At 47.1% G+C, this 25,327-nt stretch overlaps 1 protein-coding gene and 2 long non-coding RNA genes across 4 annotated transcripts in view; 1 reads left to right on the forward strand and 2 right to left on the reverse strand.

The window, feature by feature from the left end:
- The window catches only part of SIAH3 (siah E3 ubiquitin protein ligase family member 3), a 42,278-nt gene extending 26,596 nt beyond the window's left edge, over positions 1-15,682 (reverse strand). Inside the window, exon 1 of the mRNA XM_013179523.3 lies at positions 15,494-15,682. Coding sequence (XP_013034977.3) covers positions 15,494-15,628 — 135 coding nt within the window. The 5' untranslated portion in view covers positions 15,629-15,682. The remainder of the gene's footprint in view (positions 1-15,493) is intronic.
- Positions 15,683-21,515: 5,833 nt separating this feature from the next.
- Positions 21,516-21,983, reverse strand: LOC125179652 (uncharacterized). Its single transcript, XR_001206458.3, has 2 exons — positions 21,823-21,983; positions 21,516-21,755 (listed from the first exon to the last, which is right to left on the reverse strand). It is a non-coding gene; the product is annotated as an uncharacterized lncRNA (long non-coding RNA).
- Positions 21,984-22,063: 80 nt separating this feature from the next.
- Positions 22,064-24,686, forward strand: LOC106035000 (uncharacterized). Of its 2 annotated transcripts, XR_010827884.1 has the most exons (4): positions 22,066-22,335; positions 22,435-22,498; positions 23,293-23,395; positions 24,167-24,686. It is a non-coding gene; the product is annotated as an uncharacterized lncRNA (long non-coding RNA). The 2 variants fall into 2 exon arrangements; XR_010827883.1 differs by having other exon boundaries at positions 22,064-22,335; positions 22,435-23,395.
- The last annotated feature ends 641 nt before the right edge of the window (positions 24,687-25,327 follow it).

Below are 25,327 nucleotides of genomic sequence, written 5' to 3' on the forward strand. Positions count from 1 at the left end.
CTGTTCATATGAGGTGTGAACCTGGAAGCGTTGAGCCCCTGAGACTTTCCCCAACTTCAGAAGAGGTTTCATCTCTCATTCCACAGAATTACTGAGGACGCCTCCTTCATTAACAGAGAGGAGGCTGGGACCTTCTCCTTTCTGCAGCACAGACCTTGCTTTAACCTCAGGAAGGCTTTTATTTTTCCAGCTCTAAAGTGAAGGTAATGGTATTTATAAGCAGGCTAGGAGTTTCTACCTGAGGAACGTTTTATGAAAGCCTGGCTATTTGCCAAAGACAAGCATGATATTTTCCAGACCAATGAGCCATTGCCTCTCTACTGCAGAATGAGAAAAAAAAAAAAAAAAAAAAAAAAAAGCACATGAAGATCCAGTCCCTGGAAACAGGAGCTGCAATATTCATTTAGAAATGGGGCATTAAGGCTGGTCAGAGGCTGGTCCCAAAAGGATGAGGGAGTGGAAATCCCACAGCTGGCCCCACTGGTTGCCACAAGGAGCGGGACAAGGGGTGCTCCAGGGGTAGATGCTCTGCAGGAAGAGGTGCTCTCTGCCTGCTCCTGGCTGGAGAAACTGGGTAGGTCAGAGTGCTACCGTGGGACAAAAAGTAAAAACAGCCGTCTGGCAAAGTGTGCAGAGAGCTGTGACTCTGGTTCATGAGATAAGTGGCAACTTGCAGACTTTGCTGCTTTTTACAGAGTGCTGAAGCACCGATGCAGACAGCGGTTTTGCAAGCTGGGGTGACTTTCATGAAGTCTCAGAGGGCAAGAAGTGCTGATCCAGCAGCTGAGATGGGCTGTAACTGCACCTGCAAAGGCTGGATGGGAGAGGAGCGTGGGGAACAGCCACTAAGGAGGGAATGGCTTGGTGTAGTGAGCACCGAGGGAATGTAAGACTATTGTGAAACTATTCCAAGGAAGGGGAGTCTCACTGAAACAATACTAACCTCTACTGTTGATTAGCTGTGATTGATTTTTCTGGGGTTATTTCATTGCTTCGCCCACCCCCAGCAAAGTTAGTTTGAGTTTTACAACAGATGCAGCCTTTCAGTGGGAATATCAAAGTTCCCCTGAGCAGGAGGGGAGGGATACTTGAATATCCAGGCTTTTTGTGGAGGATGTCAAGTTGCTGCGATTTCTTTAACATTCAGAAACAAACAAACAAACAAAAAACACTGAACACAGCTTCTGCCCAGTTTCCTCAAAACCCTCCTGAGGCAATCAGGTGTAGTTCTTTTTCTGCTGAGAGTGTCATTTCTAATCATCATATTTTGCCCATAGGCATGTTGTGATTTCTATCACTGAAACACATTGTGTCTACCCCGGAGACCTTTCTAAAAGACATCAGGGACCTGAAGTTATGACCTTAAGCTCCTAAGACGGGATTTTGGCTTTGTATTTGTGCAACTGGCCTGGCTACATTACTGTAAGAGCCTATTTTAGCTTTAAAAGATGTAAATTCAAGTCTGGGAGGCAAGAAAATTTCCCTGTACCCTCATCAAAGCTTCACCCTGTTGATCTGTCAGTGATGTTTCAAAACAGGAACCCTGCTTTTGGCTACCCATCTCCAGCTTTGCAGGTTCCCTCCAGATGCCGGTCCTCAGCAATGAATGAACCGTGCTGTGAGAACACAAAGTAACTGGTGAGAAGAGGAGGATGATGTCTTGCAACCCACACTTTGTTTATGCCAAGGAAGGCACAAACGTGCTGGCCCACAGTTCCTGGGGCTGGTGGCTGAGAGACCTCTCCGTGATCCCCAGGGACAGTGGGATGACCCTCACATGAGGGATTGGTGCTGCATGTCCAGGAGGACTATATCCCTGAGCACTCTACAGGAACGGAGCAGACGTTTAACTCGTTCCTCAAGGAACCCTTGAAGAACCACGCTGGCAGACACAAATTCCCTTCCCAATTACTATTTGTTAGTGTCCGTGCATCACTTAACCCAGAAATGGGTTGTTCTTGATAACAGTCTCCTCTTCTTTGGCCGTGACAGGCCAGGAGCTTTATGAAAGTCTTTGGTACCTACTGTGTCAACAGAAGGGTTGATTTATGGTCCACTTAATGAATGCTGTTCTATTACATATTGATTTGCTGTGTATTTAATAGTTGAACTTAAAAATGATGTGAAGGCCATAACTATGTTAAGCGTGCATGCATAGCAAAACACTGCGACATAATAAAGCCAAAAAATTGTTTCTGACCTGCAGCTGGTGCATCCTCTCCCTCAGAACCTACTAAGCATCATAGCTAACACATTCTTTGAAATATTTTTTTTTCTCGGAGGTAAACTCATAAGCTAGCTAATTAAATACCAAATTGGTTATTGCGGGTGTATTTACTGGGCATGAAAAAGGGATGCACCTCTGACATTCCTCCCTGTAAATATGTTTTAAATAAGTCATTGGTAGTTAATTACCATACTGTAAAATTAAGGCAAATAGATGTATTTTAGATGCTATAAGGCAGCTGCTTCATGGTAATTAAATAACATAAATGGATTATGCTTAGATAAAAATCCTGGAAAACTGGGAGCCTCACATCATAGTATGGCATTTATTGCTTCCGCAAGCATCACTTCTGGATTAGAGGAGGTGCAAAAGATATGTCCACATTAGCAATAAGGGCAGCACAGGAAGGAGGTGAATCCCAGGTGATTTATGGTTATCTTCCAAAGAGTTTGGCTTTGCTAGGGAAAAGCACAGAGGTCACTGCACTGACACATGTCTTTCCAAGGCAGCACCTTCAAACTCAACATAGGTGGCTGAATTTTACTCTGTTTGGAAACTGAAAGCAAAAAGGCTCTGATTCTTCTGTCTTTCATAGTGAAAAGTCCAGATGTTGGTGCAGATCCACCCCGAAACCCCAGTGCTCTACAAGAAGGGCAGTTAGAGGGCTATGCATGCCTCGTGGTTTTCACCTCTGACCATTGCTTTCTGTCTGCCCCCACATCCTCCCACAGCCCCAGGTGGAGCGGGCATCCTCTGCTTCCCTCCTGAAGGCAGGCGGGGACAGTGTGATGTGTAACGCTGGGGCAGCATGATTCCTTCCTTCCCTCCCAGCGGTGGCTGCATGCTGACCATGGATTAATGAGACCTCGAAGTATTACTTAACGCTCCTAAAGTGCTTTATATTTTCTAAGTACAGTATAGAATCATAGAATCATAGAATAATTAAGGTGGGAAAAGACCTCCAAGATCATCTGGTCCAACCACCTCCCTACCACCAGTGTGACCCACTAAACCATGTCCCTAAGCACCACGTCCAGCCTTTCCTTGAACACCCCCAGGGACGGTGACTCCACCACCTCCCTGGGCAACCCATTCTAATGCCTGACTGCTCTTTCTGAGAAGAAATGTCTCCTCATTGTTTTAATTGTTGAAGAGTAGTGCTCTTTGTTCAATACTTTAATTGTTGAAGAGTAGGGGCATGAAGTTTCCATTTTTCCACTCATCAGGGACATTGCCCAAATGCCAGGACCTTTCAACTATGATGGAGAGAGGCTTGGCAACTACATCAGCCAGTTCCCTCAGGACCCTGGGATTCATGTCATCAGGTCCCATAGACTTGTACCTGTTTAGTTTCATCAGGTGGTCTTGAACCTGCTCTTCACTTACAGTGGGGGGGACTTTGATTGCCCAGCCTCCATCTGTGGGTTCAGGGAAATGAAAGTCTTGGGAAGCCCATCTACCAGTGCAGACGCAGGCAAAGATGTTGCTGAGTACCTCGGCGTTCTCCGTGTCTGTCGTTACCAATTATTCAGATATAGAAACTCACTCCCAATATAAGAAATTAGCCACCTATAATCACTTACACACTACTATTTTCACCCCTCAGTCTATTTTCACAAATGTTAAAGGTGCATGGTGGCCCTTGGGGACTCCTCCTGTCACCCCATGCAGCAGCCCAAAGGGAGCTGGGTCTTCTCTTGTGCTCTTCCTCAAGGCTCTGTGCAGAAGGGATGCTACCTCTCACACAAGGGCTGGAGGATGGGAAAGAAGCACTCACACAACCCCTGAGAATTGGCAACAGATTTCTTTATTGCCGGGACGTCTTGCAGGTGAGCCTGTGGGATGTCCATGTTGTCTGGCGGCTCCAAGCTAATGCTTGGGGTGGGGCCTGCGCAACGAGTAAGGAGCTCGTCGGGCACTCCTGCGATGCTGTTGGTGCATTCGGATGGCAGGTAGCAAAGACATGCTGGGGTAGTCCCAGGTCTGATGTGGTCGGGGTGGATCCACTTCCACCGGTTCCTCCACATCTGGTGGATCCAGCTCCATGGGCTCCACGGTGTTAGGCAGAAGGATAAGCCAGTCCTTGCCCAGGACTGCCCAAACAGGATGCCTTCCATCCAGAATGTTTTTGGGCCAGGGTGCAGAACCAGGGGCTCTTCCAGTTCCACCCCTAGGTCCCATGCCACTGTCTGGTTCATTTCCATGAGTGGGTCCGATACTGCCATCCGTTTTATGTCCATGGCTGGGTCCCACACTGCGTTTCAGACTCTGGGCAGGCCTGTGCTCCACACGGCTGTCTGCCTGACGCTCCTGCCTTTGCCCCACGCCGCCATTGTGCCACTGGTTAGGCCCAGGCCCCCTGTCACCGTATGGTTGAGGGGGCGGCCTGTTCCCTGCATCATTGCAGTGCCAGTGGTGCCACCTGTGTGTGTCTGTGGGCTGCGTGCCAGAGGTGCCTCGAGCACTGGTGTCAGTTGTGCTGCAGGCGCGATCCCTCTGCCCACGACACTTCTCGTTAGGTGCACTCCTGCTCGGTGCTTCCTTGGACTGCATTGCGGTCCTCACACCGAGGAGGCCTGCCACTCGCCTCGCTGCTTTGGCTCTTCTTCCTGCCACACAAGCCGGCTGTCAGAGTGCCTAGATGCTCAGCGAGTGGTGGGCCAGCTGCAGGGGTCCTGTTTTATAGGGCCCGCAGCAAAGGCGGGGCAGTGGTGGCCACTGTGACCTCAGCAAGCCTCTGTGATGGAGTGGCCCACGCGTGGCCACAGGCGGCTGTGTTGGGAGCGGCCTGGAAGATGCCCTCATGTGGAAGAAGGAGGAGGGTTGGGGGGGCTGGGTGACCCTTTTCTGGGGCTGGCTCCCCTGGGTCATTTGGCTTGCCAGAGAGAAAGACTGCCCCTCGGCCACACGGATTGCACTCCACCACCGATCCTGTGCCCTGGGTTTATGTTTAACACTGTTTTTTAGGTAATTAAAATTAATTTACAGAAAAGAACAGAAGCAAGGTGCATCTTCAGCCCTAATTCCCATGTGCAGCTTGTGCTCTAAGTGAAGAATTTCTTCCTCACATCACATCTAATCTAAATCTCCCCTCCATTTGTCCAAAGCAATTATTCCTTGTTCCATCGCTACACTCCCTGATAAAATCACTCTCCAGCTTTCTTTTAGGCCACTTCTGTGGGTTAGGTTAGGTGGCGAAGCTACAGGACCTTGCAAATTGCAGCCTTATCTACCTTGTTCCACATGTTCCACATGACGTTTTCCAGCTCAGGCTCTAGCCCCTCATCAGTGTAACATAGAATCATAGAATCATTCAGGTTGGAAAAGACCTCCAAGATCATCTGGTCCAACCATTGCCCTGCCGCCAGTGTGACCCACTAAACCATGTCCCTAAGCACCATGTCCAACCTTTCCTTGAACACCCCCAGGGACGGTGTCTACCATGATTCCCAATGCCTTTTCTGAAAACATCACTTCCAGCCATCTGGCTTCCAGCATCTACTTGTACATGAGATTTCTCCTCTCCAGGTACAGGTCTCAGCATTTGCTTTTGCTGAACTGCACGATGTTCCTGTCAGCTCATTTCTCCAGCCTGCCATACTGAGATTTTTTAATTTCCATAATGATTAAAATTTATTATTGCTGAAGAATCACTGCAAAACACATGAATTGCTTAACGTGCTTTAAAACTCTCTCTTAAGTACAAGAAGATGTCTTAAATGGGCTTCTAACATTTTACTGTTATTATTTAAAGTACGTGAACATGAAGGCAGGTATCATCAGTCTTAAAGACTTATTTTGAAGAATTAATTTAAGAAGTCTTTAAGAATTTGATCTCCAGAAGTACAAAATATTCTCGCCTCCAAAAATGGTAATAAGGATAGCTAATTCCTTGCTAGATAAGGCTAGGGCTAGCTTTGTGAGTCAAGGTCACACAGGCTATGATAATCATTAAGTGATTAAGGAAAAAAATAATAAACTTAGGTGGCTACAATTAAGCTTCAGCATCCACATTTTGAGCCTTACATATTTACAGCCCAACCGTGAGATTGGAAGAGCACACACCCCAGCCTCATTGACATGAAAAGCATCAGCATCTTCACAGTATTTGTGGCAACACGGCTGTTTTTGCAGATGAGCCCCTCACACACATACAGAAGCTTAACCTATAGCAGAGGATTCAAGTATTTTGTCTTCCACCCCAAACCTCCTACCTGATGTCAGAGAACTTTGCACAGCAAACTTCTGACCCAAGCGCTCTGTGCCCCACTGTTAGCTGGGGAAGTCTGATATGAGACTGTCCCAACGCGGTGAACATACCCACCAAGAGGTAGGTAGGGTTGCTCCCTGCCACAGAAACAAATTATGTATAAAACTGGAATTGGGCTGTAGGTCTTCTCTACTGCAGAGGGCAGGACCAGGGTCTCGCTCCTCTTTCACATCTCAGCTGTTTGCAAACACCAGGTAGCAAAAGTCTTACTGGAGGGGCCAAGTTGCAAAGACACTTTAGGACTGTGCAACTTGCCTGTAGAGAGCATCGAGGCTGTTTTTTTTTTTTTTTTTTTTTTTTGTGAAAACCAGCACAGAAGCTACTGCAAGTTTCTTCTGTGCTGTAAAAGTCAAGAAGCAAAAGTTACTATTACAAAAAATGCTGAAATTTTGCTTTTGGCATCAATTAATTTTCCCTATGAGTGAGTAAAGAAAAGGTCTTCCCTTCCCCAACATCTGCTTCATCAGACTGCGTTCTCTTTGCTATAGGCTGTTGATTGGTCTCCGGCAAATTAAAGTTGCTTTAGTTAAAGCACCAAAAAGCAAAATGCCCAGATACAGCCTGGATTTATCTGTGAACTAGGATGTTTTTTTCCTAATCACTGGCTTATTCTTGAAAAAAGAAAACTAAAAAAAAAAAATAGAAAAAACATTTAAAGCTTAAAAATTATTAAGAGATGCCTCCCCAGTAAGCTTGTGTTTAGCTGCAACACTAAATTATCTCCAATTGCCTTGTGAAGCTGCTGGAGATTAAGCTGGCTTCAGATCTGTTTTGCGATAGTGCTTTCATCTTTTACCAACAGCCTGAAAGAAAATTCAGCCTTTATAATCAGTTATTTACAAACCAGTGGTTATGTTTGTGCAACCTTGCATGACCTTAACATTTTTGAGTCTCCTTTTTGAAATATTTTCTGCGACAGAAGAAACACAGGAAAAGTTTCATTTATTTTTAAAGCTGCATTATTTCACGTATGAATTAGATTCGGGAGATTCCAGGCAGGAATTGCATCTGGAAGAAAGATTCCTGTTTGCTTCTATGGGACAAACCAGATGAAGCCATTGTGACTTACTATGAGAGTTTCTATCTGCTTTCCTGCAACACTTTAAATCTCAACCTGGGCATAGCTGTGAATTGCCTGCAAGTAAAGACACATCTGTTTGCAAGGAAAGAGCTTGTGCTGCATTGCTGTCCTCCTTGTGTTTGAATTCCACTGACGTTGGCATGTGGCTATGGACAAAGTGTCTTTCCACTCAGTCCCAAAAGCCTGCATAACGAGAGGTCTAAGCCTGTGTACGTGCCTTGAGATAGCTATTTATGGGGGATACCACTTGACTTATCAGGGCTAAAGTTGTCCCCCCAAAACGTTTGCCAGAACGATGGCAGAGAGGAAATTATATGAGCCAGACAAACCTCTGGCCACATAGTAACTGCTGGGAACACTGGCCCAGGCTGCCCAGAGAGGCTGCGGGGTCTCCTCCTGGGAGAGCGGCACAAGGCGCCTGGACGGGGTCCTGGGCACCCTGCGCTGGGGGGCTCTGCTGGAGCACGGGGGTGAACAAGAGGTCCCTTCCAATCCTAACCGTGCTGTGATTCTGTGAGCAAGTCCAAAATCCAGGCAGGGAAAGCAAACCACACTACCTACATATCCTCTCTGCTTTGTACCTCTTTGCACAGATAATTAACACAACACACGCACCAAAAAGCAGGTCTGAAGCATTAGGGATCCTGCTGGAGGGGGAAAGTAATCGTGAAGCAGTTAATTGAATAAGCCCAGGGAAAGTTTGTTCTGCTGGCAACCATCCCATAAGGAGAATGAAAGGCAGATTTGGCTGAGGGGATTATTTGCTCCACGGTAGTCTCTCAGTGCTCTTTAGGAACATGTTTACTGTTGTGCCAGGGTTCAAAGCCTTTACAAATAGATGTTGAACAATCTGTCCTCTCTCCTTCAGAATTTATTTCATATTGCTTGTAACTACCAATGTGGGTGCTTATCCCAAAGCATATTTTGAAATATATCTTACTCTCTTTTGCCACTGTTTGTCTGCCATGGTGACCCTCTTCCCAATCCAGGCTAATTTCATTAACTGCTAATATCTCTGGGCTTTGGACTACTGTAAGGATTTAAATTATGAGTTTAAATTGTCAGATACTTATGTAACTGATATAGCTCAATCCTTTTCCGCCAGTGCCAATCTTCTATGCTGACCCTTGGATTCCTGAGTATCTCCCACGTATCAGTTTGTCTCCTGTCTTCTTTCTCTTCATATATTTCCCACACTTTGTCTTGATTGTTGCTGATGCAAACACTCAAGACTGCCCTTGAGACCCTTGTAATGCTGTACCCTTCCTTGTGCACCAAGCTCTGTTTTTGTGTAGGATTGTATGGTCAGAACAGTTCAGGTTGGAAAGGACCTCTGGGCACCGTGTTGTCCAACCCCAAATTTATGTCAAGACGCTCAGGGCTTTGTCCCATCAAAATTTTAAAATATCCAAGAATGGAGATGGCAGAGACCCTCTGGGCAGCCTATGCTAGTGGCACACTCTCCCATGGGACAGACTTTTCCCCTTGTATTTAGTCAAAATATCTCTTGTTTTGGCTTATGTCTGGTCCTTCTTGTCCTTCCAATGTGCATCTCTGGGAAAAGACTGGCTCTGCCTTCTCTATATGGTTCGATTAATTAATTGTAGACTGCAATTCCCTTCTCTTCTCCTGGCTGAACAAGCCTGGTCCTCTCAGCCTCTCCTCCTCCATGCTGTGCTCCAGCCTCCTGACCAGCCTGGTGCCCCCCATTCCAATTGGGAGTGGGGTCCCCATACGGCACCCTCGGGCACATTTCAACCTGAAGGTAACCTTAACTGTCCCCTTGTCCCCACTGCCCTACACAAACCCCACGTGGTGTGATTCACTCTATTTTAACTCTTATTAATTATTTGGCTTATTTGCCACACGGCAGTCCCTGGGAGAGGAAGAACATTTTCATCCACTGCTGATGTGGTTTTCTGCTCCGTGGCAGCTGCCTCCTTGTTTGTCTGAAGTGTTTATTTGTTTTCTGCACAAGGGGAAGTTACTGAATTCATCTTTTTCTGTCTCATTTGTGCTCTATTCCTCTATTTCTCTTTCCATTCCAGCTGACACTTGATGCAAGAGTGTGTGATCTTGTGGTTAAGATATTCACAAGGACCCGTGTCTCTCCTCTGCCATGCATTTCCCAGAGGCTGGTGGGTAATTCTCCAACCACTCTGAAGCTTAATATTCCATGTGTAAGATACCAGCAACAGCACTTGAGCTGTGCAAATGGTTTATTTTTTTTTACTGGGGAGGCCAAACTGAAAGGAAAAGGGACTTCAGTGTAGAGTGAAATTGCTCTAGAAATGAAGAAAGAAAGAAAGAAAGAAAGAAAGAAAGAAAGAAAGAAAGAAAGAAAGAAAGAAAGAAAGAAAGAAAGAAAGAAAGAAAGAAAGAAAGAAAGAAAGAAAGAAAGAAAGAAAGAAAGAAAGAAAGAAAGAAAGAAAGAAAGAAAGAAAGAAAGAAAGAAAAAGAAAGAAAATAACAGAACTAAAAGCACCACATCTGGTGTGGAAATAAGTGGTTAATCCCTTTCCAGAGCTCGTTCAAGTATTTTTGCCTTTAAAAAAATAATAAATAAATAAATAAAATAAATGTGCAAAGCACTTGGAGGTCTCTGCCTTTCTCCGAAGAAGCTTTCCTGCCGTTGCTGAGACTAAAGGGGAGAGCTAAAGATAAATCCATTACTGTTATATAAGACGCTCAGAAATGCCTCTAAATAAATAAAACTGCTGTAAATTGTACACATGTATGTGTCAGGCAATTCGTCTGCAGTGCCCGAGTGCTCTTCCCTCCTTAGATGAGAGCGCTGCGGGAGAGCTGAGCAGTGCTGCAGGTGGCTGTGAGCAGCAGGTCACCCAGAGTAAATTCTCAGGAAATCCCTATGCAGCACTGAGATTTTACCATTTTTCAGCACAGCCCTACAGCACTGTCCTCAAAAATCCCTGGGGGTAAGAGCTTGGTGGGAGGTTGCGAGAGACAGTCAAAGCCACCGCCCTGCCCAGCTGTTTGCTGCTGCAGCAGGGGAAGCTGGTTTTGGAAGGTGGTTTTGCACTGCCAAACCAAAGCAGAGATATCTTTTTGCAGCACTGACTGAATCATGATCGTGGCTCCCCACGTTGGGTGGACAACAAATGGCCACGACCCCACCAGCAGGACCTGCCTGCTGGAACCACTGTCCAGTGCACCGAAACAGCACGTTGCAGGCTTGTAGAGCCCTTGGCTTCCTTCCTAGTGGCATCGGAAAGTGGTGACTGCAACCTATCCCTTAATTTTGTAGCATTCCCTGTCTTGCTGATGATTGTTTTAAAACGGGACTTTATCAGTCAATATGTAAATTGATGCCACCAAGCAAGTTGATGTTTGGATTTTATTTTATTTTTTGAAGGAGCTTAGAGACATATAAGAGACTTGATGTTGCAATGAAGTTAGTGATGATTTCCTTCAGCAGGAGTACAAAAAAAAAAAAAAGACAAAAAAAGCCCAAACTAAGGTTATTATATGACAGACAAGGAAATCTTTTGCCTTAAGGATTTTGTGTTACCAGCAGTGAGCAGCATGAGAGTGCAACAATAGCTCGGAAGAAAAGGCACTTAACGAAGAGACAAACTGAAAAGAAGGAAAAATAAAGCAGCCTGATAAGGTGTTTAGCTTCCCAACTTCCACCCTTTTCACTTCCAAAGCACATATGTGCACAGGTGGGCTGAGAAGTAGCTCCCATGGTCAGAGAGAGCAGGTGGAGGAGAGCTCAGGACCAGGCACAAGCCAGCATTGCAGGGCAGCAGTGATCCTCATTACCTCCAGAAGAGCTGATCTTCATCCCCCACTGCCCCACTCCATCCTGGGTAAAGCTGGGCAAAGACTGCCCCTCCTTCCCCATGAAAATACTGCAGGATTCTCAGTTTTTCCCCATTCCACCCCGAGCCAAGAGATGCTGATGGAGGAAGGCACTGGGGATGCCGTGCTCCCTTTAAACTCAATTTTTTGGGTTGCTTAGGAATCTCAGATTCTCTCTGAAAAAAGTTTCTAAGTGTCCCCACTTCAGAAATACGGATAAAAAGTGTGCTGGGAGGTCTTTGGTACCAGGGGAGAATCTTAATGATGAAAATATGTCGTGCTATTTGTAAATTCTGACTTTGAGGAGTTTTAATGATGCTCGGGGACCTGGCCGTGGGACTTTTTAATGTCTGGGGCTTGCAGCACCGCACTCAGGGTTTGGCTTCTCTCCTGAGACAACTGCCAAAGCGTGCTAATCAAAGCCAACTGTGGAAATTTCCGGGTGTGACTTACATCTGCTGGGAAGCACACCGAGACCTCGCGACTCATTTCACGTAATCAAGGCTTTTATTAAAACACCTTGATTTCCCCCACACCCCGTGCATTTGCAACAACAATTGCTTTGGGGCAGTATTTTTCCTGAGGGAGGTATCGCAGCCGTTGTGCATCGCTCATGTATATGTATGCATATACAATGTATGTGTATGCAAACTTGCCATCCTTCTACCCCGTCTCCAGAGCTGTAGCATGCCAGGGAGCACCAGTTAACATGCATTAAAAGTATTAGCACAGAAACTTTGGAAACGCTGTCTCTTCCCCTCCCTCTGCATCCTCCCACAAGGTTTTGTGATTTCTGATGCTGAAGCTCGAAGCTGCTCTGCTTTCCAACAGGCTCAAAGGGAAGCCTGTGCCACCCTGCAACCAGATCCCTGTGCTGTGGACCCGTGTGGTGTACATGTGTGGGTCTGCGAGCTCCAGATCAGTGGGTTTTGGGAGGGGAGAGCTCCTGGTCCGCCAGCATCATCTGCTTGCTGCATCCGTACAAAAGGATTTTGAAGCCTGTCCGGCGTTAATGTAGCCCTGTCCCCGAGCTGGGACAGGAACCTGGGATTGCAGGCTTCAGGGGGGCTGCCAAAGCCCCTCTCACCCTGGTTATCAGGCTCCTATTGTTTCACATGGGAAAATGCCACCTGCCCCCCAAATCCCAGCCCTGCATGGGTACCTGTGCTGAGATGGTGGTGGAGGATGGTGGGGGGTTGTGAGCCGTACGTTTCAGTGCCCATCTCCTCCCTTAGAGGACGTATATAACTAAGTCTCATGGGGGTATAATGCACCACAGCACTTTAATCCTGCTGGGGATTAACTGGATTACAATGCTATTTGGCCGGCCACTGTGCAGAGAGCCAAGCTGGTAGGACAGGATTCAAATCCTTCCTCTAACTCAGCGCAGACTTTCTTCTTGCTTTAAAAAACACCTAGAACACAGACTGGCCCAATAAACCACGTTGTAAACCTTTTTAAATGTAAGATTAAACTACTTATGCCCTCCTTCACATATGCATCGTCTCATAACTTAATTAATTCCTTTAAGTCCTATGGGGATGACTGGCCATGGCTGCGCTGTGATCCTGTGTTGTGCAGGATGGACCTGGGGGATCCCCTGCCCTCTGCTGCTCACCAAGTATGGTGCCAAATTTCTGGTGCATGCCCACAATGCCCAACCATGGGTCCTTGGTAGGGGGCTGGATGCCACCACATTTCCTGAGCGCTCCCCTGGGCAGAAGGGGCGAGAACAGGGGTCCTGCTGTGATGTGGCTTTGACGGGTTATGCACGTCGGCACTGATGGAGGAGCTGACCTGTGTGAGGGGTGTCAGCGAGCATAATCACAGCAGAACATGACGCCTGCCATTCGTCCTTTGCCCAAGTCAGCCCGGAGCCCCCTCACTGGGGCGCTGCAGAAGTACAGAATAAGGTAATCCCTTTGCAAAGAGCTCACAGCTGTGGGGTAAGCACAAACATTTAAGCCTTGAAGGGAACGGAGAGGAATGGCATTGCTCCCAGCCCTTGTTTCCTAGCAGGCTCGTATTCATCGACCACGAACCTTAATACAGTTTTCACTCCACTTGTCAATTGTTAAGATAGATTTGGGGGCTGTCAACAAAATGTTACAGATGAAATGACCCGGCTAGAAATAATAGACTCTGAAACACCAAAGAAGTCATAATACTGCAAGCCACCACAGAGCGATGGGTCCAACCCCAGGGCAGAAACAAGTTCACCTGGCTGGTCTGTGACACCAAATTTTGGACAAAACACCTTGCTCACTGGAGGTGACCCCTCTCCACGGCCAGGGAGGAGAAGATGGAGTGACTGCTTCATGTGGAGGTGGCTCACTTTTTTTTGTTTTTGTTTTTGTTTTTGTTTTTCCGACCAAGGTTTCTTGTCAAATTGTCCCACCTGCCTGCTTTCAAGAGCCACCAGGACAGTACCGAGACTGCTCATCTCTCTGCTGGGCTTTGAGTCCCAGCAGTGAAGAGCTTGGCCATGGGGATTTTAATGTGCTGAAAATCCCCATGTGTTTAACAGAGAGCAGCTGAAGCATCAACTTTTTCTGGCAAAATGCTGCAGGTTCTGCTGTAGTGAATCTGCAACTTGGGAGGACGTGAACGGATAAATTCAGGTCCTGTCCTAGTTACCGGGGGAGAGACCAATGGACACCCCTCTGTGCGCTTGTGGGGTGTCTTATCAGACAGGCATTGTAATGTGACCTTCAATAACCATTTGCTGCTTAGATTTTTTTTTTCATAATTAAAATTAGAGATGAAAGTAGCGGGAGACGGTCACATAAAAGGGGCCAAGTACAGAAGCATTCATTTACTGAATCTCTCCATGCACTCAGGAAGGCGGGTCTTTCTTTCTGCAAAGTGCTTTACCCATCTGGGCAGGCAGATCCCTTTAAGATAATGACAGGGCTGCGGGATTTTTAAGCAGCTCGTGTCAGTGGTGGCCGAGGATGTGATGACACGAGAGGCGAGCCTGCACTCCAACATCCCCTCACAGCGCCTGCCGGCCAGTAACACTCACTGGAAATCCTCCCCAAGCTGGTGTTGTGCTGGAAACCACCTCTCCCTGCCTGAGACTGCAGATATAACTCCGGAAATCTGCTTTTTAGAGGGCGCTGTTGTTTGCACCGGGGGGATGCTGCTCCGAGGCGGGGGTTACCCCATCAGCAGACTTCCCGGAGCAGAAAAGCAGAGCCAGAGATGAGTCGTCCTGAATTAAATCCCCTTCTGAGTTTGCATCAGTCACTCTGCAAGTCAGGTCTGCTTCCAGCAAGAGAGGATTCACTTTGGTAAAGTTGATTCTTTGCTACCATCATAAAGTAATTAAAGCCTCCCAGTCACTTTCTTCCCCCACCGCTCCACCGCTACATGAAAGCATCAGTGTTCTGGCATAGGCAGAGCTGTTGACACTTTGTCAGTAAAAATCCAGAACCGTGCTAGTGAGAGAAATGTTTTATGGGGGCTATAAATAGTTTTGCATTAAGGCAAATGTATTCTCCCACCTTAAAATAGATTCACCTTGCAAAGGACGAAGGAGGCTTTCAACACCAGAGGGATGCCTTTAGCCTCCCCTCGGGAGGCAGAAACAGCTTTTTTTTCACCCAGAAGTGAGCGCGACCAACAGCCAGAGACCCCCTGGGCTGTGTGTGGGGGGTCTCTTGCCCTGCTCCCTGCTGCTGGCCAGCAGCACATTGTCACACCACCAGCAGCACTAGCTGTGCCAGAGCCCTTTTAACAAAAAAAATGCTAATTCATCAAACAAACTTTTTTTTTCTTTTTTCCCAAACGCTTGCAGCATGCCTGCTTGTCACACGGATGAAAGGAACAAGGAAACTTTGGTGATTTGGGGAGCAGCGACTTCCCGCGACCGCCTCGAGCAGCGGGATGCTCTCCCTTCCCTCTAAAGTGGCTCCTGCAGCAAAGACAACGCAAACACCCCCTCGGCCAGGGCTGCAAGGTGTTCAACAGCACTCTCCCTCTGCTGCCGGAGGGAGATTTCAATCCCCGTAGAGAAACGCCGGCGGGAGGGGGTTAGGGATTAGGGAGAGAAGAAATTGGAAGAGGAAAAAAAAAACCATCTTTCGCTCACCTTCAGGCTGTGCGTTGGGTTGACGACGCAGACAAGTTGCCCGGCGGCCGAGAAAACCCTCTTCGCCTTGTAGTGCTGAAACCGCAGGTGGATGAGATCTAAGACAGCCCCAAAGCACTGGGTGAAGAAAAGCATCACAACTTTGGTCGTTGCTGCTGCCGGCGGCGGGCAGGGGAAGCGGCGAGGCAGCCCCTGAAGTCCTTGAGCCCGGGGAGGGAGTGCGGTGGGCGAGCGCTGCGCTCCGGCACGGCTCAGCGTGCCTTCATATTCATCATCAAAATAAGACGGGAAGAGGCTTGCAGCAGCGGGTCGGCCAATGGAAAGGACAGAAATGTTATCCTTGAGGTCCGGAGACAGCCAATAACGAATGCCTCCCCTCCAGAAAGTCCCTGATGAATTGAGCCTGGCGGAGAATGTATTATTGAACATTACCATACATCAGCACATCGCATTTATCTTGCGATTACAGCCGGGCGTACGTAAGGCTGGGGAGATAGGCAGGCAAAATTGATTGCTTAACGTCTCCATTTATTAATTGGCTTCATTTAGCAGAAAGCGCCCTAATACTGGAGCTAAGTGGAAGGGGTAGGAAAGAAGCCCACCAGCGAAACTGTTGGAAAGTAGCAAAATTAGATGGAGCAGACTACATTTTGCAGCCCGGGAGGAAAATCAAATATGCAGAGAGAGTTACAGCTCCTTGCAGGGGTTAAGCAGAAGTAGAGCTCGCTATATAAATAGATTCACGCCTGTGCATTTGCAGGCTTCGCTTTGGATTTTTATCACTCTGATGCTTTCTAAATGTTGCATTCTGCTGCTTCGTAAAGGAGACATTCCCAGCACACAAACAATGCATCCCCCCACCCCCCAAAAAAGTATAGGAGACATCAAGCCTGGGGTCTAGTGCAACTTGGTATAACTCCATGCAAAGTCAGCAACATTCCCCTGATTTACACTGGCTGGATCGGGTCCGCTGGACACTGAATGCGATTGCTGGATGCTGGAACTGCAAGAGCATGAAAAGGCACGGAGCACGCTTCTAAAAATAATGAAATACATGATGCATGAGAGCACACGCACGGAGAGGAACTTGCACAGGGGGGAAAGTGGCTTCTGAATCAACAGAATAATTAAACATGCAGAAGGCTTTTGCTTGTCATTCGTCTGCATATCAGTGGCTGGGAAATTACTAATTAGCCATTGGGTTGTCCTAGGTATTAAAAAAAAAAAAAAAAAGAATTAGGGAAGGACAAGAAAAATAAGATGCTTTTGTGTATTGTTACCAGCATGTATCTGTGTTGGTGGGCAGGGATCCTTTTCAAGCCACCGGGTCTCATTAAACAGGGTTCCTCATGACCAGGTTTTCCAGGAGGCAAAAGCACTGAAGCAGCCAAGGGAATCAGAAAGCACATTTGTTTCATGGGACAATCCTGTGTGATGTGTTGCTCTGCTTGTTAATAAATCAAAGAGGGCTAATTTAATTAGCTCTCTGCCAGAACTTCCTATTAGGGTGCTATTTAGGATTGCTAGCTAAGTACTCAGATGGCTTATTTAGCCTTTGTAATCATTTCCCCCCTCTTCAAAGCAGATAAAAATAGTTTTTCTTTCTTCTTTTGCCTCTTTTTAAACATGATCCCAGCCCTGGGGGTGAGGTTTCTGCTCAGGACGGAGCAGCCCACGTACAGCACCAGTATCAGCCTAGAACGGGATTGTCACTGCTGCAAGCTCCTAAATCAATACTGCAATACTGGCTCTGCCAGACTGCAGAGAGCCCGGGCGTAAAAACAATAAAATAACATAAAAATAAAAAAGAAGAGGCTCAAGCAGATAAATAAGTTGGATTTTGCAAATATCGGAACAGCTGACGACACAACCTCCCCCCAAAAGCATTAAAGATGGGAAGAATATGTGTCTCGTGGTTCTTAGCATTCACTTGTAGATGAGGAGATAATTTTTGCAGCGTTGAAAGAGATTTGGAGAATATTTTCAGACAGGCTTAAGGACAAGCGAGTGAATTGATTTGCTTAAATGTATCCTTTCCTCTGTTCCCAAAGTAACTGCAGGCATCCAACTATTTATTATTTATTTATTGCCAGTCTGTAGCTGGTAGCTGCACAAACACTTCAAACCAGTAAATTTCAGCCTACAAATCATCAGTGCAAGTACTCTGCCGCTCAAGTCCTAAATGAGCAAAAGGTACTCAGCATTTCTGTTCATTGTTGCTACTGGCAGAGTTTGCAAAATAAATAAATAAATAAATAGAGATGTTTTTCTTGTAAAGAAAATACCAAGCAGTTGACTGCATTAGGATGCATCTCCAGACATCCTAAAGAAGAAGGATCCTGCCCCTTGAAGAAGACTTCCTGCACTCACCCAGAGCCTCGGAGACCTGAAGGTCAGAGGTTGGAGGCGACGTCTGCTGAGCTGGGCGGTGCTGTGAAGGTCGTGGGGAGGCACCCGGCCGTCCTGGTTCTCTGCATGGTGAATGCAGGTCCTTCTTCTGCTTGCACATGCAGGGACTGTCAAGCAGCTCTCAACCAACTTAACTCCATCAATCTGAGTCAGGCTTGTGGAGGCAAGGTCTGCTGCCCTACCTCGCCTCAAATCAGGTTTGGGTCCTTGTCGGCTTTATTTAGCTGCATAGGTGTGCCCAGAGAGAAGAAGAAAAGTCCAAGTGCAAGAGTTAAACCCCTGTTTAACTGCTTACTGCTCATTTCTGGAGATTATAGTCTTTATTTCCAAGGGCATTCATTCTGTAATATGAGTTGTGTGGCACGGCAAAAGACCCTTGGCTAAATCCTTGCTACGACCCAGATTTGCCAAATTAGCAGCTCTAGGGACATCATCATAATATAATGGAGATTATAATGCTCCAACAGTTCAACTACTGGTGCGGCTGCATACTACTAACATAATAATAGGATCAACTAGACATAAAAACCTCGTAGATCTGGAAAGTCAGGGTTAAAATTTTTCACTCACTGAGATACCAGAAAAAAAAGAAAAAAAAAAAAAGAGAGAGAGAGAAGAAAAAAGAAGCATGAGATGGAGATGTGCCCAGGGATACAGCAGCTAGCTTTCCACTTTGCCAATTTGCTTTTGGTTGGAGCTGCCACGATGGAAGGGAACCATCCATAGGAAACTGTAGGCATCCAGGAACCACACAAATTCTCAGGCCAAGAGTCCAGGAGACACATCTCTCAGAACTGAATATTAAGTTGCAGGGCTTTGGTTTCAGTCTGATGTCTATCTTTCTGGCTGGGCACTTTTGGAGGGTGTCCTTCCTACAGGCTGCTCTTGCTGCTTTCCTGCCCCACCAGACACTGCAGCCATAGTGAAACCTAATTCCTTCCTGCCCCTGTGTATGTGCAAGACACTGACATCCACGGGATGACCCCTTTTACACCCTCAACCCTGCCCATTAGGGATGCTAGCTGGCTATTTAAAAAAGCCCTTGGCCACTTCCAGCCAAGTCCATTTTCCACCTGGCAAGGAGCTGCAGAAGCAGGATTCTGGCCACTTTGGCACCTCTCCTGTAAGTGTCTACATCTGAGTGCGTCACCCCAGCTCCCTTTATAGTTTTGGATGAATGGGACATGTTGAGGATGCATTTCCCCAGAGCTGGCTGGGACATCAGGCAGCATTCCTCATCCTTTGGATGCAAACTTACTGTATGAAGCTCCATCTGCTCTCCTGGGTCTCACGGCAGGTTTTGAGGAGAGGTGTTTGCACCGCTAGTTAATATTTTCCTCTGCTGTCCACCCAACATTTTAAGCAGGACCTTAAGAAATGTCCCACCGGCTCAGGGCAATGGTCCCTCCTGCCCAGTACTTTGTCCCCAGCAGCGACTGCAGGAGATGGCATTTTGGGTTGGCACATAGGCCTGGGCCACCACCTTCCTGGTATTTCCCCAGCATTTAATGCTGTTGAATTGGTGCCTCGGAAGGTACAGCATCAGCAAAGCAGAACCAATTTTTAAAACTGGAAGGAGTGTTGTAGTCCTCCAGCATGTGTCCTCTGTAAAGCATTTGTCACTTCATATGATTGCTCTGCAGGCCCATCTCTTCCACACAGCCTAGGTTTGAAATTTCCCATGAAGGAGACCCATAGCACCTCCTGGCAGGTTCTTGCAAAGGTGATTTATCTTCACCACTAACAATTTGCATCCTAACTCCAGTTGAAATTAATTTCCTGCATAAGCTTCTGTACATAGAAAAGTCATTGTGCTTTCTCTTGCTAGGCTAAGGTGGTCTCTGGCACCACACACCCTCATGTGAAGGTGCAGCTTTTGGCTGAGCTGTCCTTCAGCAAACCGAAGAGATGGATAGTGTTTCCCTTGCAAAGCACCTTTGACCTGAGATCAGATCCCTCTCACAGCTTCTCTATGCATTTTCTCTGTGTCCTTATCACCGCTTCCTGAGCCTGACCCTCTCCTCCCAGCTGATGCATGCAGAAGCACAGCGGCCCATCCAGCTCAGAGCTTCATGGTTATGGGTGCAAATTCCTGCTCCCATGGATCCCATTCCCACACTTCTCCTTGGTTTCACCCCACTCACTTCAGCACAACCATGTGAGAGGAAGAGCTGCCTGCCTGAGGACAACTGAAAACCTCCCTGGAAAATGCCCAAATTGGACTGCATGGAGGTATTCCCTCCCCTCACCTTCCCTGGTATCTACAGTAATGAGAGGTGAAAAAGAACATCAGCAAATCTTTTTTATTCTTTAAAAAAAAAAAATTGTTTTTCCTGTGTTTTTTTTTTTTTTTTCCCAAAGCAAAATGCTGTCCAAATCTGTTGGCTTTACCAAAATACTTTATTAGCAGTGAATTATTTTACCAAATATGCGTTCAAAAATCCCTTTAGATTTTATACAAAGATATAAACAGTAACTGCACTGGAATTGCAGGGATGCTTTCACAGAATCACAGAATGGTTGAGGTTGGCAAGGATCACTGCAGGTAATCCAGCCAAGCCCCCTGCTCAAGCAGGGACACCTAGAGCAGTTGCCAAGTTTCAGTCAGAAGGTGATCTTAAACTTCTCAACAATTTTCATTTTCTCGAAAGGCCATTTTTTTTTTACTGGGCACGAAGTATCAGAAGCGGTCCTTAATGCAGTTAAATAACATGCCAATTAAAATACCCATGATAAATGCCACAGATAATTTTACAGATCTAGGGAGGAAAGTGAACCTGGTGAACTGGAACTGATTTCACAGTGCTGAGGCTCTTTGTGACCTTTCTTTTCTCCTTCAGCCACATGCGGTCATCACTCTCAGACGTGTCCTTCCTGCACCCCATGGATGCTCACAGAGCATGGTCACTGTACAGCCGCTGAGCTGGGCTTTCCACACTAATCTTCCTTCTGCAGAAGCCTGCATTTCCCTCCGGCATTGAAGGACACTAATATGGCAAGAGGCTTTTTTTTTATTGTTCCTTTCAAAGACATCCTTCTTATATTATTATTAGTCGTACATGAGTTTTCTAGTCACTGGGTCAAGAGGGGAATTCTTCATTTCTCCCTGGGGGACATCTGCTGCCTGGGGAAGGAGGTTGCTGCCTCCACCTTCTTAATTTTTCTCTTCGCACTGCAGCAGTTGGTATGTTCTCCCTTCCTCTGTTTGCTTATTAGCAGGGGAGTTTATGGCAATATCTCATGTCACTTCTCTCTGCAACGGCTATACCCAAGAGAGCATCTCCTTCAGCTCTCACCAGCAAGCCAGCAGCTCAATAAAGACACATTACATTCTCATGCTGTTATTAGATAAAGTAACTGCCATCATTTCCTATTCAGAGTGGCTGCCTGGTGCCCACATTACCAAAAGGACGTATTGCTTTCCACTGCCAGCCTAATGCAGTGCCCACTGGAGAGTCCTACCGTGTTGGGCCATGCCAGAGAAGGGGACATAAGGCCCATAGCCCCCTCCATCACCCTGCACTGAAGTGAAAAAGCACCAGGAGCCAGTGGTGAGGGGTGGAGGAGACTCCTCCTCCTGACCATTCAGCAGCATCCACTAACTCTGAGCAGGTTTTAAGGGATGGAGCATTTCTTATTTGTTGGGTCATGAGAATAATTAATAATTCAGGCTCGCTTCAGAGTTTCAGGTCCTATGTTCACATCTTCCTGGCCTCAGATTTTCTATCTTTAAAATCTGGTCCAGGCAGATTTAGAAAATGTTCACTGATGATTTTCCGGCCTTCAGAGGTGACGTGCATCTTCCTCTAGGAGATGTTGACATCTGAATTACCTGGCTGTGCTTCCAGAGATACTGTGAAGAAGCAGGTTAGGGGCATCTCAGGTTAAAGCAGATATCTAAAACGGGTTGGATGACTCACCGCCAAATCGCCTCCACAGACTGCACATCTGCGACTCTTACAGGCCATGCTCCTCTCTGCAACCAGGTGAGGTGAAGGCCAAGCAGGGCTATGTGGCATCCTGTGACTCCACACAGCTCACCCCACGTCCCACCTGGCCAGCCACATGCACTAGCGCTAAGTGCCACAGCAGGGGCTGCTTCGGTAAGGGGTACGTGCATAGTCCCCAGCTGTGACATCACAGAATCACAGAGCCACAGCAGGGCAGAGGCTGTCAGGGAGCTCTGGAGGCCCCCGTCCCCAAGCCCCGCTCCAGCAGGGCCCCCCAGCGCAGGGTGCCCAGGACCCCGTCCAGGCGCCTTGTGCCGCTCTCCCAGGAGGAGACCCCACAGCCTCTCTGGGCAGCCTGGGCCAGTGCTCAGCCGCCCGCCCAGCACACAAGTGCTGCCTGGTGCTCAGAGGGAGCCTCCTGCCTGCCCCTCGGTGCCCACTGCCCCTGGCCTGGCGCTGGGCACCCCTGAAAGAGCATCCCCTGTGCGTCCTTCTACAGGAAGTCCCAGAGCCCTGGTGACCCCAAATTACTCTGGGTTCAGTGGGTATATCCCATTGTAAACACCTTTGTGTCCCCTCCAGATGAGAGTCCCTAGGACAGAGTTCTCCAGGATGAAGCCCTGCGGTAACCTCCCCTGAGGTCCCGGTGAGTCTGGAGGCCACCACCACGACCTGAGGACCTCACCGCTTGCTGCCATCTCAGGGCTCGCAGGTCCCACTGACAACCACAGGCCCGGCAGGACATGCACCTTTTCTCAGTCTGTATTCACTCATTTGGAAAACGTGCCTGACAATGCCAGCCCTGCCGAGGCATTGCTGCGAAGCCCAGTTAGCTAATGGCATGGGGATTCAGAGAGTGATGTGGACAGGAGGCAGTACCTGGCGCCAAGCTCTATTACAGTGATTACCAGGCCCCAGCGTATCACCCGAGGCACCCATCCCTCATGGCCTGCACCAGCTAGCAGCTTGCCCGGACCACCTCCCTTCACACCTATATGTGGCACCCTGGCAGTGAGTGGCATTTTTTCAGACCTTAGATAGCTGAGGTTGAGCCCACCTCGGTCAGAGACAGTGCAGGAGATATTTTTGCTCAGAAAGCATGAACAAGAAGGATACTGAACAAGAAGGGTCTCATCTTAAGCACCAAATCCTCTTTCCATGCCCACACATGGTGCTCTAATGACACCAGTTGCAGGTGTAGACAGGTATCTGACGGCAGAATTTCACTCTTAGTCCATTTATTTCACCTTCAGGACCTTCTCGTGAGTAAAGAGGAGGCTAGTCCTCCCTGAAGTGGATTTTTGGGCTGTGCTTCGTGTTAACATACCCTTGCAATTAGGCTAATGTCAGCAGAGATGAAGCAGACCAATGCCTGCCCTTGCCAGCTGGCCAACCCTCTGGGCTATGTCCTACAGCCACTGCTTCCTTTCTTTGCATCAGGACAAGTGACTTATGAGTTAGAAACAGGCTGGATGCCTGGATGCCTATCTGGGATGCCCCCCTAGATATCGGGCTTGCCTTGGCTGACACAACAAACGCCAAGGTGAGAAGAACTGGGTAAGTTTGTTGAAGTACAGCTTCTTCACATGGCAGGTGGAAAAGTGATGCTGTGCCCTGCTTCAAACGTGGTCGGAGTCATGGACAGGGCAGAGGATGCTGGCAGAGCAGCGGGGAGGGGCAGGAGGCGAGAGTTTGGGATCCAGAATATGTGCCTAGAAATAATCCATCTTCCTTGTGCGGTAGATATATTTGGAGTTATTAACCTTGGTTGCAGACCCTTAATTCACTGTTTCCTCGGAGCGAGAGGACATAACTCGCCTTTGTAGTGGTGGGCGCATCACCCCACCTGCTCCATCTGGGCAGGTAATTGCTCACTGATGTAGGTGTTTGGCTCAACAGAGCCTGAAATAAATTATAAATATGTAGCACTGGAAATGACCACAAACAAATAATTACTTGCAGCCACATCGCACTGTCAGGTTCTCCGGGGAGAGTTGTTTTAATATGGATGGCGTTGCCTCTGTTTTGGGGCAAGCCACAGGAACAGACCTTATTGCTTTTTCTTCCTTTCTTTGTAAATTTAACTAAATTAATTTTATTTATATAGCCAATTAACAGGAGCTTCTGACCCCTGCTCTCAGACACTGTTGTCAAAGGGGCTGTTCATGCAGTCACTGCTCAGCCAGCAATAACGCTGTGTTTTAGTTGAAAATAATCATGTAAAGGGACTGTCCTAATTGCCTAATGTCTTAATTTTAGGTCTGTTTTCCAGAGAATAACTATTTTCATAATGAGATGGGTTTCCTCTCTACAGATACACCCACCTGCTTCCTGGCATCCTTTTCGTGCTGGAGGACACAAGTTGAAACAAGAGCCATATCATTGTCTCGAGTCTCAACTAGGACTATGTTTTATATCCTGTGATAGAGCCAACCCTCCAGAAGCAAGCAGAGCCTGAAATCAGCACAGCCAGCAGAGATCAACGCTACTGCTCCCTGTCTGGGATTTAGCTCTGGTGCTTGGTGCTGAAGTGGAAACTCCCAGAGCCTGCTCCTCAAGAGGATTTCCAGCAAAACAGCTATTTGGAGTTGGATAGGATAGGATAGGATAGGATAGGATAGGATAGGATAGGATAGGATAGGATAGGATAGGATAGGATAGGATAGGATAGGATAGGATAGTTCCAGTTGGAAGGGACCTATGAAGATCATCAAGTCCAACTAAAAATGTCTTAAATGAATTAAATGCCTTGCTATGAAAGCATCCCTCCGATAGCAGTAACAGCTTAGGAAGAGTTCCTGGAGTGATGCGCGTGTAATAGCACTGGGACTAAAACTGCGTGTCTTGCTCACATGCAGTGATCATGGCCCATCACAGAGTCAGGCAGTAATTCAAGGCTTGATTTCTTTTTTTTTTTTGGAGGGGTAGGTGGGGGTCAGGGGTAGGACTCAGTACTCCAATTTCAATTTGGCCTTTTTTAACCCCAAAAAATCAGAGCCTTCAGTGTCCAGCAAAACAGCATACAGATAGCTCAATACAAAACATCAAAGACCATCCATCTCTGGGGGGTCTCCAGAGACTTCATTCCAGGATGCAGGGTATTTTACATTTTAAATGGCAATTTATAAAACCGTGATACATCCAACACTGAAAACCCAACTTGTTTGAAAGCAGTTTCTGTGTGACAATGGCATGCCTCGGGGTTTGCCTTTTTTTCCTTTTAATGTAAAGATATCAAATCATCAAATGAATAACCCCATGTTATTTCACCTCTCTGTATGAAGCAAGCCCATCAGAGATACTTTTCTTAATTACTCGGCAATCCCACTGAGATTAATTTATCTCCAGGGTTAAAATATGCCAGACATTTAAAGTGCAAACCAAATGATTGTATTAAAAGTTTGCCAGAAGGACTATCAGCGTTTTATGTGTGTAACATCCCTGTTCAAATGATTTGGAAAGGTGGCTGTGATAT

This window comes from Anser cygnoides, chromosome 1, assembly GCF_040182565.1.
Source record: "Anser cygnoides isolate HZ-2024a breed goose chromosome 1, Taihu_goose_T2T_genome, whole genome shotgun sequence".
In the NCBI taxonomy this organism is placed as follows: domain Eukaryota; kingdom Metazoa; phylum Chordata; class Aves; order Anseriformes; family Anatidae; genus Anser; species Anser cygnoides.